This window comes from Bombina bombina, chromosome 5 (assembly GCF_027579735.1).
Source record: "Bombina bombina isolate aBomBom1 chromosome 5, aBomBom1.pri, whole genome shotgun sequence".
Lineage (NCBI taxonomy): Eukaryota > Metazoa > Chordata > Amphibia > Anura > Bombinatoridae > Bombina > Bombina bombina.
In genome coordinates, this window is record NC_069503.1 from 650,800,363 (window position 1) to 650,817,674 (window position 17,312).

General features: G+C 34.8%; 1 protein-coding gene across 3 annotated transcripts in view; it reads right to left on the reverse strand.

Moving 5' to 3' along the window:
• Nucleotides 1–17,312, reverse strand: part of CDH12 (cadherin 12) — a 755,267-nt gene that overhangs the window by 156,874 nt on the left and 581,081 nt on the right. For all 3 annotated transcript variants that reach the window (XM_053714614.1, XM_053714612.1, XM_053714613.1), the window contains one exon: nt 6,934–7,121. In XM_053714614.1, coding sequence (XP_053570589.1) covers nt 6,934–7,121 — 188 coding nt within the window. The remainder of the gene's footprint in view (nt 1–6,933; nt 7,122–17,312) is intronic.

The following is a 17,312-nucleotide window of genomic DNA, read 5'->3' on the forward strand; positions in this document are numbered from 1 at the left end:
ACTACCAGAGTGTCCAATTAAATACTGGACAACTATTATACTACTAAAATATATACTTCATATTTGTAGAATATAAAATGAGGAGAAAATAAAAAGCAAAAAATACAACAAATTCTTTCGGTTCTCTAGGAAAATCAATGAAAAATTGTAATGTTGTAAAAAACAGAAAGAAAAAATAATATATATCCTTTATTTAATAAGTCAGCTTTTTCAAATGTCTGCTACAAACCTCTGGAACAATTACTTCCTAAGTTGTTTCTCATACTTTTGTGTGTAAACCCTGCAAATTAAAACTTCAGTTTCTGTCGCAGAGCTTTTTATTTAGCTTAGTGCTACAATGTTTCTTGTAACTAATAGGGGATTTCAAAGCAAAAACTTAATCATTAGTTCCTCCTTCTCACAGGTGCTTGTCTAGAGCTTGGTTTTGCTTTAAAGGGACAATAAAATAATTTTTACAGTGTTTAAAAAACATTGTACTTGTCCCTCGTTTAGTAGCGATGACAAAAAGCAAATTCTGTAATCTAGGTTTTTAAAATGCTGCAAAGCTTTGACTTGTTAAGGCAATTTAATGTAGTATAATTAAGGAGCATGAGACCAACACATTTCTTTTTTTACACAAAAACAAAAGTTATTTAAAATCCTTTTGCAGTTACAGTGATCATATTTTCTCCAATTCATTGAATTCCCTGCTTTTGCATATCTATAGGCTATAAAAAAGAAAAGCAGTAGTCAACTTTGTCTACAGTCTATGAGGCGGGTGGTACAGCATCTGATTGGCTCTGTAGTCTGCCTGATCATATTTAAAAAAAAAAACAAATAAAAAAATGAAAGACCCAGTAGCAAAGCATCATTTATAATAACTGCAACTGCCCAGCAAATAAAAAAGTTATATGTAACTTTTGGTACATTACAGTTTTATCACTAAGCATCCCTGGGACATGGGAGCTGCTATATGAAACGAAAAGTGAAGGCACATTTATTTCACATCATCTTTGTGATTGAACGGCATGCCATTATTTGTGGGTGATAGAAAAATAAACATAATTACTTTATGAAAGCAATGCAAAGGTATTAATGTAACAATGTGCTACATATGGTTCTGTTTTAATAATTTGTTTTATTGGAGAGTGAGCAAAAAAATCATATTGCTTTGATTTAATGAGCCTTCTTTTAAATTACCTTCATCATTCCAAGATATTCCTTATTGAATTATGCTTTGCTACTGGTGGAACAAGCAACAAGGATATGCCATCTGGTAAATCAAATGATCTCATAAAATCCCCTGTTATTGCCATAATGATTAACGCTGTGAAAACTGTGCCCTATTGTATGCTATCCCTGATTAGTTTTTAATTAACCAAATAACAAATGCAAGTTATTCCACTTTATATGTTAAAATGTATTCAGTTCCTTTTCATATAACATTTTTAGAAAACTTTATCAAATTGTTTTATTTACTATAATTCTAATACACATTTTCTGTTAAAACATTTTTTTTATACTTTTGTTTTCCCCCTAAAGGATTGCAATTGACCCCAAAATTATATTTTTACCTTTGTTTCACAATCCTTTTTTTTTTTTTCTTCTTCTTCGTTATTTTACTAATTATTGTAAAACAGTGGCGCTACTTATTTTATATAGGGAATAGATGCAGTGCATCACCATGTTTCCTTTTACATTCAGTACAGTAATATTATAATTTTTTATAAGCAGAAATTATTTAAATCAAGTTCTAAATTAAATATTATATATATATATATACACAGTATGCATAAAGTGACTATTAAACCAAAATTCAAGGGAAAATTCTAACAATATTAAAGGGACAGTCTAGTCCAGAATAATCTTTCATGATTCAGATAGAGAATGTAATTTTAAACAATTTTCCAATTTACTTTTATCACCAATTTTGCTTTGTTCTCTTGATATTCTTAGTTGAAAGCTAAACCTAGGAGGTTCATATGCTAATTTCTAAGCCCTTGAAGGCAGCCTCTTCTCTCAGGACATTTTGACAGTTTTTCACCAGTAGAGGGTGTTAGTTCATGTGTGTCATATAGATAACACTGTGCTCACACACGTGGAGTTCAGGTGAGCCTGCTCTGATTGGCTAAAATGGATGTCTGTCAAAAGAACTGAAATAAGGGGCAGTTTACAGAGGCTTAGATACAAGGTAATCACAGAGATTAAAAAGTGTATTTATATAACTGTGTTGGTTATGCAAAACTAGGGAATGGGTAATAAAGGGATTATTTATCTTTTTAAACAAACATACTTTGAAGGTTTTCCTATTAATATTTTTAACTGGTAGCTAACATAGTACCGAGACAGGCCATAGCTCACATTTATAATTGTGATACATACAAGTGCTACCACAATCATCTATTATTATTTTTTAATCCTCATACCCATTTTTAATAAAAGTAAACACACTCTGTAATCCCGCAACTCCAGAAAAAAACAGGGAAAAATTGTTAAAAAAATGAGAAAAACTGTATTTAGAAAAAGAAAAATTGATAAAAGTCATAGGATAACATGTAAAAACATGTAAAAAAGAGAAAACCCAGCATTTTTAATAAAACAGATCAAGATCCATGATCAAATTTAGACAAAAGGGGTGCTTGGTTTGAAGATTAAAAATCCAAAACACTTCCCTCTGATCCAAACGTCTTTCCCTATCCCCACCTCTCCTATGTCTGGGGACATGGTCAATACCCTGGACTGTTAACAGGGAATCGTTAGAATTGTGTTCCTGCCTGAAATGTTTTGCTATAGGGTTAGTTCAGTCAGGATTCCCTATATCTCTCAAATGTTGTAACACCCTGTCTCGTAGGGCACGTTTCAATCGCCCTACGTACTGCTTTTTTCATCCCTGGCATGTTAGCAAATAGATAACATGTGTTGTATTGCATGTGATTCTAAAACATATGTCAAATTCCTTGTTTGTAGTGCTTGACTTAAATTTAGTCTCTTGTTCAATGTGTATACAAGTTTTACAAATTCTCCCATTGCACTTATTGCAGCCTATTCTGGTGAGCCACAACTGATTTTTATTCTAAAGCAGCATTGAAGGAGCTAACATGCTTCTCAGAGTCTTTGCTTTGCAAGAAGAAAAGTGACAACCTTCAGCAATAATTTTATTCAGTTTGGCATCACTCTTAAGAATAGGCAGGCAACTACGTACAATGCCACATATTTTTTTTTTTAATCTTTACTGTAAATGGTAACAAAGGTTGGCTTAATATTTGTTCTTTACCCTGATTGTTTTCTTATTCTTATCTTTGTATTGTAGATGTTCCCTACTCATTGTGTCTACCTTAGATTTGGTTTCATTCAAAAGATTGCCATTTTTAATAAAAGGTAGGGAAGATCAGATTTGCATGACCTCATAAATAAAAATTAATTAACAAAAAGTTCTGTAAGTGCATCCTATCAGTCAGTAGCTAAACTGAGAAAGTAAAATCATTTTCTTTATGCACATAGTACAGTTACTGAAGAAAAAAAAACCTTCAAAAAACTGCCGGCTAGATTACGAATTTTTCGTTATGAGCTGTGCGGTGCTAACAAGCAGTTTTCTCTCACCGCTCACTTACCTACAGCGCTGGTATTACGGTTTTTACAAACCCGGTGTTAAAAGGTAAGAAGTGAGCGTTGAGCAAAATTTAGCTCCTTACCGCACTTTAATACCAGCGCTGCTTAAGTCAGCGGTGAGCTGGTCGTACGTGTTTGTGCACGATTTCCCCATAGGAATTAATGGGGAGAGCCGGCTGAAAAAAAAAGTCTAACACCTGCAAAAAAGCAGCGTAAAACTCAGTAATGCAGCCCCATTGATACCTATGGGGAAATAAAATTTATGTTTACCCCTAACACCCTAACATGAACCTCGAGTCTAAACACCCCTAATTTTACACTTATTGACCCCTAATCTGCCGCCCACGATATCGGCGACACATGCATTATATTTATTAACCCCTAATCTGCCGCTTCGGACACTGCCGCCACCTACTTTATACTTATGAACCCCTAATCTGCTGCCCCCAACATTGCCGACACCTACATTATATTTATCAACCCCTAATCTGCCGCCCCCAATGTCGCCGCAACCTACCTATACTTATTAACCCCTAATCTGCCGCCCCAACGTCACTGCCACTATAATAAACATATTAACACCTAAACCGCCGCACTCCCGCCTCGCAATCATTAGTTAAATATTATTAACCCCTAATCTGCCGTCTCTAACATCGCCGCCACCTACCTACATTTATTAACCCCTAATCTACCGTCCCCAACATCGCCGCCACTATACTAAATGTATTAACCCCTAAACCTAAGTCTAACCCTAACACCCCCTAACTTAAATATAATAACAATAGTTACATTGTATCTAGCTTAGGGTTTATTTTTATTTTACAGGCAAGTTTGTATTTATTTTAACTAGGTAGATAAATACTAGCTAAAATAAATACTAGCTAAAATAAATACAAATTTACCTGTAAAATTAAACCTAATCAAAGTTACAATAACACCTAACACAATACTATAATTAAATAAATTAACTAAATTAACAACAATTAAATAAATTAAATTAGCTAAAGTACAAAAAACCCCCACTAAATTACAGAAAATACAAATTACAAGATATTTAAACTAATTACACCTAATCTAAAAGCCCTATCAAAATAAAAAAGCCCCCCCAAAATAAAAAAAACCCTAGCCTAAACTAAATTACCAATAGCCCTTAAAAGGGCCTTTTGCGGGGCATTGCCCCAAAGTAATCAGCTCTTTTACCTGGAAAAAAAATACAAACAACCCCCCAACAGTAAAACCCACCACCCACACAACCAACCCCCCAAATAAAATACTATCTAAAAAAACCTAAGCTCTCCATTGCCCTGAAAAGGGTATTTGGATGGGCATTGACATTAAAAGGGCATTTAGCTCTTTTACATCCCAAACCCTAATCTAAAAAATAAAACCCACCCAATACACCCTTAAAAAAACCTAACACTAACCCCCTGAAGATTGACTTACTGTTCTGAAGACCGGACATCCAATCCCAAGGAAGCAGCAGAAGTCTTCATCCAACCGGGCCGAAGTCCTCAACAAAGCCGGGAGAAGTCTTCATCCAAGCTGGGCAAAGTGGTCCTCTAGACGGGCAGAAGTCTTCATCCAGACGGCATCTTCGATCTTCATACATCCGACACGGAGAGGCTGATTGCCGTCTGGATAAAGACTTCTGCCCGTCTGGAGGACCACTTCGCCCGGCTTGGATGAAGACTTCTCCCGGCTTCGTTGAGGACTTCGGCCCGGTTGGATGAAGACTTCTGCCACTTCCTTGAGGATGGATATCCGGTCTTCAGAACAGTAAGTCGATCTTCAGGGAGATAGTGTTAGGTTTTTTTAAGGGTGTATTGGGTGGATTTTATTTTTTAGATTAGGGTTTTGAGCCGCAAAAGAGCTAAATGCCCTTTAAGGGCAATGCCCATCCAAATGCCCTTTCAGGGCAATGGGGAGCTTAGGTTTTTTTAGATAGTATTTTATTTGGGGGGTTGGTTTTGTGGGTGGTGGGTTTTACTGTTGGGGGGTTGTTTGTATTTGTTTTACAGGTAAAAGAGCTGATTACTTTGGGGCAATGCCCCGCAAAAGGCCCTTTTAAGGGCTATTGGTAGTTTAGTTTAGGCTAGGGTTTTTTTTATTTTGGGGGGCTTTTTTATTTTCTATAGGGCTTTTAGATTAGGTGTAATTAGTTTAAATATCTTGTAATTTGTTTATTATTTTCTGTAATTTAGTATTTTTTTGTACTTTAGCTAATTTAATTTAATTTAATTTAGTTAATTGTATTTAATTTAGTTAATGTATTTAATTATAGTGTAGGGTTAGGTGTTATTGTAACTTAGGTTAGGTTTTATTTTACAGGTACTTTTGTATTTATTTTAGCTAGGTAGTTATTAAATAGTTAATAACTATTTAATAACTATTCTACCTAGTTAAAATAAATACAAACTTGCCTGTAAAATAAAAATAATCCCTAAGCTAGCTACAACGTAACTGTTAGTTATATTGTAGCTAGCTTAGGGTTTATTTTATAGGTAAGTATTTAGTTTTAAATAGGAATTATTTAGGTAATAATATTCATTTTTATTTTGATTTATTTAAATTATATTTAAGTTAGGGGGTGTTAGGGTTAGACTTAGGTTTAGGGGTTAATACATTTAGTATAGTGGCGGCGACGTTGGGGGCGGCAGATTAGGGGTCAATAAATGTAGATAGGTGGCGGCGATGTTAGGGACGGCAGATTAGGGGTTAATAATATTAAACTAATGTTTGCGAGGCAGGAGTGCAGCGGTTTAGGGGTTAATATGTTTATTATAGTTGTGGCGATGTCCGGAGCGGCAGAATAGGGGTTAATAATTTTATTACAGTGTTTGCGATGTGGGAGGGCCTCGGTTTAGGGGGTTAATAGGTAGTTTATGGGTGTTAGTGTACTTTTTAGCACTTTAGTTATGAGTTTTATGCTATGGCGTTGTACCATAAAACGCTTAACTACTGAATTTTAAATGCGTTAGGACTTTTGACGGGGTAGGGTGTACCGCTCACTTTTTGTCCTCCCAGGACAGACTCGTAATACCGGCGCTATGGAAGTCTCATAGAAAAAAGACTTTACGAAGTTTAAATAAGTCGTTTTTTTGGTAAGGCCAAAAAAGTTTGCGGTTACCCTAAACCTTCAAGACTCGGAATACCAGTGGGCGTAAAAAAGCAGCGTTAGGACCTCTTAACGCTGCTTTTTTACCCTAACGCACAACTCATAATCTAGCCATATGCTTTTACAATCTTTTTTTCTCTTTGCATATAAATTGTAGTTTTATTAATCAAAGATTTTTTGTAATAATTTAATCACACAAATAGTCATTTTAGACTGGTCCTACGACTTACCTTTTTAAGGATTATAATCCCTTCTTGTGTATCTTCATCAGTTCTGATATCAAATAGATTACCACCATCTCCAGGAACAATATTGTATTCAATAGCAGCATTTCGCCCAAAGTCAGGGTCAACTGCACGTATTCTTCCAATTGGAGAGCCGACAGGAGAAGACTCTGGTACTTTTAAATGAAATAAACCTGGTTAAACAAAACAGGAACAAACATCTTGGTTAAGTGTCATTTATATGCTGTACACATTCATTTGTATATGCAAGCATATTTTTAACTCCAAAACACACCTAGAAACTATGAGATATTATATTAATATACAGCTAATATACTTCATATCAGACTATAACAATGATAATTGTTGTTTATTTGCAAACATTTGTGAAAAAATAAATAAAATATTTACTTTGCTTTGTATGTTATTTATTAGGTGAGATACAAGGTAATCATTTTATATATGGATGGGAAGCACTGTGATTCCAGAATGTGATACATGCCAGGATATCCAACATAATAATGTTAATAAAGTTCCAAATTACCCCATAACTTAAACAAAGGGGAGACAGCACCCACTGGAATTCTGTAATAGATAAGTGTGTGTGTATTTATAGGACAAAATAACTTACACTTTCACCAAGCTTATTGAGAGCCACCAGGGTGCTGTAGAGTTGAAATTATATGTTGCTAAACAAAGGTAAGTTTACTAATACATCAGAGAGGATTCAAAGTAAAGAAGCACTCCATCTTCTGAAGAAGAACCACTTGTTTGCTCAGAAACATCACTGTTGTATTAAAACGACAGTAAATTAAAAAATCTATACTATAAACACGTTTGTAACGTGTCCATCGCCGTCGCCAGTTGAGCATGCATCCCCAAAGGAATGTTGGCTGCCTTGCGCGCGCAGCCAAAATAATCCACCGCGATGCAGCATCCAGGTGGATTCCGAAAATGGCAGGGTGGTGAAAGAATCCACAGCAGGCGCAGGGTACCGCAATCAATTTGGGGTACCTTGCATTCCTATTGGCTGAAATTTTGAAATCAGCCAATAGGATTAGAGCTACTAAAATCTTATTGGCTGTTCAAATCAGCCAATTAGATTTAAGTAGCACTCATCCTTTGGCTGATTTCAAAATTTCAGTCAATAGGAATGCAAGGTACCCCAATAAATATTGGGTATCTTGCATTCAATATTCAGTGTGCGATGGACGATCGCATGAAGAGGAGCCTCCATGCTGCCGAGGACCACCACCATTGAGGATTCAGGCATCAGGAACACAGCTCCACACCACCGCTCTATGCCGCCTTAACTCCAGATGAAAATAGATGATGATGGATCCATCTGGAAGAAGACCTTCTCCACCAGACTTCAGGAACAGTGAGTACATATTTGGGGCTTAGGATTAGGCTTTTTTTTAATTTTTGGAGTGTTTTTTTTTTAGATTAGGGTTTTTTTTGGGCTTGAAAAAGAGCTGATTGCCCTTTAAGGGCAGTAAAAGAGCTGAATGCCCTTTTAAGGGTCATGCCCATACAAATGCCCCTTTAGGGGCAATGGGTAGTTTAGTTTTTTTGTGTTAGTTTTTTATTTTGGCGGGGTTTAGTGGGTGGGGTTTTTTTACTGTTAGGGGGACTTAGTATTTTTTAGGGGTCAAAGAGCTGTTTAACTACAAAAGGCCCTTTTAAGGGCTATTGGTAGTTAAGTATTAGATTATGGGGTGTTTTTATTTTGGGGGATTTTTTATTTTTATAGGGGTATTAATTTAGGTTTAATTTTTTTATTTTGGATAGCTTTGTTTATTTTTTTCTGTAATTGTACTTTTTTATTTTTTTTAGCTTTAGCTTGGGGGTTTGTATTTTTTAAACATAGACTGCCCTCTAGGCAAGCTTATTGCCTAATTAAATATAAATGGTTTGGATAGAACCTGGTATTTTAAACAACTTTTTAATCTACTTTACTATTACCAATGTTGCTTAGTTCTCTTGCTATCCTTTCTTAAAGAGAAATCTTAGGTGAGCTGAGGAGAGTGTATGTATATTTAGCCATATAGCAGCAGTGTTTGCAAAATTGTATGTATCAATGAAAAACATAGTAGCAAGCTTTACTGCCATAGAGTACTTTAGACATATGCATACTCTTAAGCTTCTATCAGCCTACCTAGATGTACTCATCAACAAAGGATAACAAGGGAACAAAGCAAAGTTCATAATAGTAAAGTGGAAAGTTAAAAAATGGTTCAAACCATTTTACGATAAAAAACAACTACGCTTTGTATTTTGTATTTAAAAGTACAAATTTCTATGTGTTTTTTGCCCATCCAGTTTACTTAAATTACATATTTAATATGTGTGATTTATTCCTATGTAATTTATGTAATTGATAAAATAAAAATTTTGGTAAAGAATCTTGTTATAATTTTTGATGCAACTTAGCTATACAATTTTTTCCTTTGTATTTTTGTGTGAATGGTTAAAATATTCATTTTGTATGATTTTTAAAATTACATTTTTCATTGTGCACTTCTGGAATAAATCTCCTTCCCTTGCGAAAATGTAGTATATGCTCCTTAGCGAGACACATTGTTTTCAGTGCAAAAAGGGGCTTTATATAATTCTACAAGGGAAATAGAAGTAATAGGGAGCATTCTTAAATAATCTCCCCAACCCAGAAACCATTAGATCATTGGGCCCTAAGAATGTGTTTTGTAGATTTTGTGGCCCCAAGAAAAAAACTAAATCAGGCCCTTGGTCAATGGAAACTTTACATAGATTTACATAAAATTACACTGGTAAAAGAAAAGTTGCATAATAAGCAATGCAATAAATGAACTGCTGATACTTCAATACTAGTATAAGCCACTTCACATGCTCCATTATATTAAAGGCCATATTCTATAGCTATTCTGCATTTTTCAGTTTTGATTAACAATCACCTAGATTACAAGTTTGTGCGTTCGTCTTTTAACGCTGAAAATATGGTATTTTCAGAGTTATAACAGCACCACAGCCATTACAAGTCTTGTCGGTATAACTATACCGTAAGCCTTTTAGCCTGTAACGCAACGTCAGTACCGCACTTGTAAAAGTTACATTGTAGCTAGCTTAGGTTTTATTTTTATTTCACAGGTAAGTTTGTATTTATTTTAACTAGGTAGACTAGTTAGTAAATAGTTATTAACTATTAACGACCTAGTTAAAATAAATACAAACTTACCTGTGAAATAAAACCTAAGGTAGTTAGGTTTTATTTTGCAGGTAAATTTGCATTTATTGTATTTATTTTAACTATTTATTTTAACTAGGTAGTTAGTAAATAGTTAATAACTATTTACTAACTAGTCTACCTAGTTAAAATAAATACAAACTTACCTGTGAAATAAAATTAAGACCTAAGCTAGCTACAATATAACTATTAGTTATATTGTAGCTAGCTTAGGTTTTATTTTACAGGTAAGTTTGTATTTAGTTTTAAATAGGATTTTTTTAGTTAATAATTGTAAATTTAATGTAGATCTAATTTCATTAAGGGGGTGTAAGGGTTAGGGTTAAGATTAGGGTTACATTAGGGTTAGGGTTAGATTTAGGGGTTAATATAGTTTAATTTAGGTTGTTGCAATGTGGGGGGCTGGCGGTTTAGGGGTTAATAGGTTTATTTAGTGGTAGTGATGTGGGAGGCCAGAGGTTTAGGGGTTAATAGGTTTATTTAGTGGTAGTGATGTGGGAGGCCAGAGGTTTAGGGGTTAATACCTTTATTTAGTTGCAGCAATGTTGGGGAGCCACGGAATAGGGGTTAATAACTTTAATATAGGTGCGGCAATGTTGGGATGCGGCGGAATAGGGGTTAATAACTTTAGTATAGTGATGGTGATATCGTGAGCAGCACATTAGGAGTTAATCATTTTATTTAGGTGGCGGCGATATCGGGAGTGGCACATTAGGGGTTAATAACTGTAGACAGGCATTGGCGAAGTCAGGGGCAGCAGATTAGGGGTGTTTAGACTCTGAGCTTATGTTAGGGTGTTACGTTTAAACTGTATTTTCTTTTTCCCCATAGACATCAATGGGGATGCGTTACGGAGCTTTTGTTTCCGTGATCGCAGGTGTTAGACTTTTTTTTTGCCGGCCCTCCCTATTGATGTCTATGGGGAAAACGTGCACGAGCACGTCAAAACACTGCTTGTTTTTGGTCCGGTATGGAGCTCAAAAAGTTTTTTTAAACTTGTAATGGCAGCGCTATAGGGGGTTAAATAACGCAATTTTTGTTACTCAAAACTTGTAATCTAGGTGAATGTAAAGAAAGGCAAACCATACAATATGTGGAGAGAGGGTATCATGGACACCTTCAGGGTGTTAAGTACTGGTAAATACCATCCTCAAAAGACAGTAAAAAAATGAATATTTACAAATTCATTGTATGAAAATAAAATGCAAAGCATTAAAATATAAGGTAAGCGCTACAATGTAGAACACTTCATGTAAACTTTAATGTGGCGAATAGAGTGGAGTATTTATTACCTGCTAGTTTTGATCCAAGCCTGTCTTATGCGGCAACATATACATATTTAAGGCAGAATAGCTTTTGTGGGAATTGATTAATTTAAAGACTTTTATTTGTAAATTTGATTTATTTTTGTTCCCATCTTTCAATGTTTCCATGCAAAAAAAAAAATGAATTTCTGGTTTTTTTTAGGCTTCTGCAGAAAATATAAAGACCTGAGTATGATATCTTAAAATTAATGTATCACTTCATACATATCACTTCATACATATCTTTGGTCAGTGTTAGTCTGCACATTCTTAGATGTCTAAGACCATAATATGCATAGATTATGGTTTGATTGAATTTCTTCACACAACAGTTGTATAATACAGGTGTTTTCATGAACATTACTATATTAGAGACAAATCTTATCACAAATGACAAATTGTAGATCTTACAATACCCCTGTGAGCTGGTGTGTCACTGTCTTTGGATTTGTTTCTTTGACAGCTAATATGGCATTTTATAAGGAACTGTATTGTTAAACACTGTGAGCTTGTTGAGGAGCTTTACATGACAAATGTAATATGATTCTCCTTTTCAGAAAGTTATGTCCATGTGGCTTTTAGACGGTTAGGGGTCAATTTATTAATGTGCGAGCAGACATGATACGATGTAGCGCATCATGTCCGCTGCACATCGATAAATGCCGACAGCATACACTGTCGGCATTTATCATTGCACCAGCAGTTTTTGTGAACTGCTGGTGCAATGCCGCCCCCTGCAGATTTAGGGTGTTTCAATCAACCTGATTGTATTCGATCGGGTCGATTTCTGTCCTCCGCCTTAGAGCAGATGAACAGGTTATGGAGCAGCGGTCTTTAGACCACTGCTTCCTAACTTCTGTTTCCGGCAGAAACACGGGGCATCAAGCACCGTACGGAACTTGATAAATTGAACCCTTAGAGAGCACCCTTTTAAATCAGCTTCTAATGCTAAACGTCCCCTCTTGCTTGAGCAGGGAGATTGTCTTTGAGAAGACAGCTTGTTTCTCAGCTTTCTAAAGAAAGCACCTAAAATGAACTTAATTGGCCTTGGTCTGGAACTGGTGTATTTACCTCCCTTATTCATTGACCCTCTGTACCTTGCCTCATCTCAGAATGCCTTTTGTTACTGTCCTTGAACTGGAAATATAACATTTCTAGTTTTGACCACTCTGCAGCTTGGCTGGACTCTATAAAGAAATGCTAACTTTACTTAAACAAATGGCAACTCTTCATAAATATTGGGTAGGTTTAGAAAGCAAAGCAAAATACAGTGGAGAGTTAAATTACATGACAAATGGGAGAAAGAAAAAATAAAAATGAGTAAAAATACATTTACAATTTTTTTAGGATGCATAATAAAAAAAAAATCTATTTGGAGTTCAATTTTAAACTTTAAGTGCATTAAAACAGCTTGAGATTTCAATATATGAGTGGATGTACTTTGTAAAGATTGTGGGAGTAGGAAGCTAAAAGAACCCATTTTTTTCTTCATTATGCAAAGTAAGTGAAAAATGCTTACATCTGAATGCTGCCCCTTGATTTGCCCTCATCAGCATTTTCTCTTATCAGGTCTCTTTAACCATGACCAGCTTTTCTGTTGTGTGTTCACATGTGCAATAGAAAACTTAGCCTCACGTGCTGTGCACATTGTTGTCACTCGCAAGCACAAAGCCTCTCAATCGGCTGTCATTGAAATATATAAAGCTGATGCCTATGTCATGCATGACATCACCAGCACCCATAAAGCATGTGCTTGCGTGCCTGCGGTGACAAAACTTTATTATGTAGAACATACTAGGTATAATAGAGCCTCTGTATATGGAAAAAGGTGGCAGGAGTTTAGCACTGTAACTCAGTGGTGGAATTGAATGTGTTAATCCATGCATTCAGTTCTGGGGTATGCTAATTTAGTATTATAGTTATCATAAATACTGTATTCTCAAGGTGCTTTATGTACCTTTAATGTAATTTTAACCAGCTCATTTAAAAAAATTGTTTATCTGGTCAGATAGAAGGAATCTTTAAAATCAGCGAGAGGTACATATATGATGTGAGATTGGGCAGATAAAGGAAAAAAAATTAAAACACACACACACACACATATATATATATATATATATATATATATATATATATATATATATATATATATATATATATGTGTGTGTGTGTGTGTGTGTGTGTGTGTGTGTGCTTTAAAAGTTTGTGCATAAATTGTTATATTTAAAGTTTCAACTCCTACTGGATTGTCAACTTTATTTTATCTTCAGAATCTTCTACAGATAATTTGTCATTCTCATAGTCTATTAGCCTTTACACCTTTATGTGGATTTAGTCCTCCCACCTCAAATTTATTAAAATCATTAAATTATCTACATCATTTTTTGCAGCAATTGTTTTTTAAATAAAATATTGTTAGAGCTAGTTATTATTAATAAAAGCGAATAAAGCCACATATTAATATATATATATATATATATATATCACATTAGGAACTCTCTAAGTAACCTATAGAAATATTTTCCACAGTTTAACATGTTGAGTAAAATTAATTAGGTTTATCATTACTATGAATTTAGAGCTCGCTTTAGTGATAAGAACAGTTGTTTTTTTTTATAAATTCAAATATTTAACCCCTTCCTGATGGTACTAATTTGTTACATTGGTACAAAGTTCCGATGTAAACAAATTAGTAAAAAATTTAAATTTAACCCCTTCCTAACAGTACTAATTTGTTACATTGGTACAAAGTTCCGATGTAAACAAATTAGTAAAAAAATTGAAATCAAGCGATCGTGTGATTTCAATAATGGGATCGGGTCTGGGGGGAGTGCCCATGACACTAGGCACGCCCTCCAGTCCGTAATCCCAGATAGGAAGCCATAGCTTCTTCAGTATAGTAGAACGGCTAGGATGTTCCATGCCATCCTAATGGCACTTAAGCCCAGCAATTTTAGGACGGCATGGAACGTCCTAACGGCGTTAAAGGGACACTGAATCCAAATTTTTTCTTTCATGATTCAGATAGAGCATGCAATTTTAAGCAACTTTCTGATTTACTCCTATTATCATTTCTTTTTCCGTTCACTTGCTATCTTTATTTGAAAAAGAAGGCATCTAAGCTAAGGAGCCAGCCAATTTTTTGGTTCAGAACACTGAACAGCACTTGTTTATCCACAAATCAGCAAGAACAACCCAGGTTGTTCACCAAAAATGGGCCGGCATCTAAACTTACCTTCTTGCTTTTCAAATAACAATATCAAGAGAGTGAAGAAAATCTGATAATAGGAGTAAATTAGAAAGTTGCTTTAAATTGCATGCTCTATCTGAATCACAATAGAAAAAAAAATGGGTTTGGTGTCCCTTTAAGGGGTTATTTCAGGTTTTGTTTTTATTTTGCTAACTCATCAATCACTAAACATACTTGATGCCTCCAAAAGCTCTACAGAAATAATGGTTCATTTGGGGAAAAGACTTTCAGATGTGGTGGCAAGGACAGATACTGTAAGTGAATTCTATAATGCCTGTGATATGCATGAGGGTATCTCAGTAATGAATTCAGCTTGCATTTAAAGGGATATAAAAGTGCAAAAAGAAAATATTTTTATATATTAGAACATGTTATTATTGTACTATTGCTTGTATATAATTGTGTTTTAACCTCAGCAGCAATGTACTACTGGACGCTAGCTGAATATATCTGGTGAGACAATGACAAGTGACAAATGTTTGTAGCCACCAATCTCCAGGCAGCTGCAAGTAGTGTAGGATATGTATAGCATTTTTCAACAAAGAATACAAAGAGAACAAAAATAAATTTGAAAATAGAACAAAAATTAAATGTGCCTTCAAATTACATGCTCTATCTGAATAGTGCAAGTTTAATTTTTACTTTTCTATCCCTTTAAGAAGGAAATATGGTCAGACCATGAATCTTCTAGTTGTTTCAAAAAGGCATGCATATAAAGGGACATTAAATCAAAATGTCCTCATTCATTATTCAGATAGAACATACAGATTTAAACAACTGTCTAATTTACGTCTATTATCTAATTTGTTTTGTTCTCTTGGTATCCTTTGTTGAAAAGCATACCTAGAAAGGCTAAGGAGCTGGAAGCTTGCTGTTGATTGGTGGCTGCACATTTATGCCTGTTGTAACTGGCTTACAAATGTGTTCAGCTAGCTCCCAGTAGTGCATTGCTGCTCCTTGAAAAAAAGAAATGAAGTAAAATTCAAAATAGAAGAGAGATGGGAATTTGTCTAAAAATGTATAATCTATAAGAATCATGAAATAATCCCCCTGTCCCCTTAAAGAAAGGCAGAGTAAAATTTGTCAGACTGTAGTGATTTTTTTAGTTAGTCATAAAAATAGTAAAGTAAAAAATACCATACACAATTAATTAGTGAATTAATAATAAGAAGAAACCCCAGTAATAATTGCTCCAGTACCAAGGTAATTAACATTAGGGTAGTCATCATTATGGAGAAATCATTTATAGACACAGACTATTTAAAAAGATAAATATTTTGTTATTAAAAAATATATGTAATATGTTCAGCAACTATTTGCACCTTAAAATCACTATAAACCATGGGATACAGTGTAAATACCTTGCAGATGATGTACCCAAGAGTAGTTTAAATCACAGAAAGGATGAGGGTTAACATAGCACAGGGGTTTGGTGTCTGTATTTTGTCCTTCAATCAAAATGTGAGCCTAGGGTCGGCCCCAAGTTTTTAAAAACTGTGTATTTATTATTTGATACACACTGCATGTAAAATAATTTCTTCATAAATAGGACTTCCCTAGAATTGATGTGTTAACTCACTATTGGATTGTGTATGATGTGCATATAATTTATTCATTTTATTTCTGACTATTAGTTCACTGACACTTTTAAGATTTGACAGACTTTAGAAACAGACTTTTGGAGACACAGCAGCTGCTGTCAGCTATGACCTGTAAAAATCTTTGTGAACTCCTTACTTTCACATTTTTCTGAGACACCATCAATGGATTTCTGAAGCAAAGGGAACATCTGAAAGGTTGTATATATTAATAAAGCAAGGATCAATATATGACAACCATACTTTTCGACCCCTATCTGTCAGCCGTATAGTTGCAAACTATTTTTCTCTTACAGTGCTTGTTATGACACTAATAAGGATCTGTTCGAGTGACTTTCTCATCCTCGATTCATCTCTAACATCTGATGAATTTTGAGTTGTACTTTTTGGACTTATTGGTTGTTGCAATGTTTGATAGGAGAAAAAAAAATTCTGAAAGGGACATTAAACAATAAGGGTGCATTATCTTGTCAAATATTTTAAAATAGTATCAATGGGAACTGCTATTTTTGATAAAGCACTATCCTAGGATGACTGCCGCTGGAAGAAAGGGCAAAACAGTGCAGTCCTGCCACTTGTGGCTAGACCCGCTCAACTATAACCTAAAAAACCCTTAACAACCAGCAACGTACAGGGTATGCTGCGGTCGTTAACGGGTTAATATACATTTTGATATTACAAGTGGATGGTTAAAAATTTTAACCAGAGTATCTTAACGCGGCTTAAACTTTTAAGTGCACCTTATACTATTAATGGATAGCACGACCAGCATAGCACTCAAGTGATATCCAACATGAATTCTACTGTGCAACTCCAGATACGTAGTATGTGAGGAATTAGAGCACCTGCGCTATCCAACATCTACATGTTAGGGTTCCCTAAAATATCATTGAAGCAATAAAAAATAACTTTGGACTTAACGAGCGCAATAATATGAGCATAAAAACAGAAGAACAATATTGCTATCATTTCACTGCATTTGTAATTTATCACACAATACATTTCAGGTT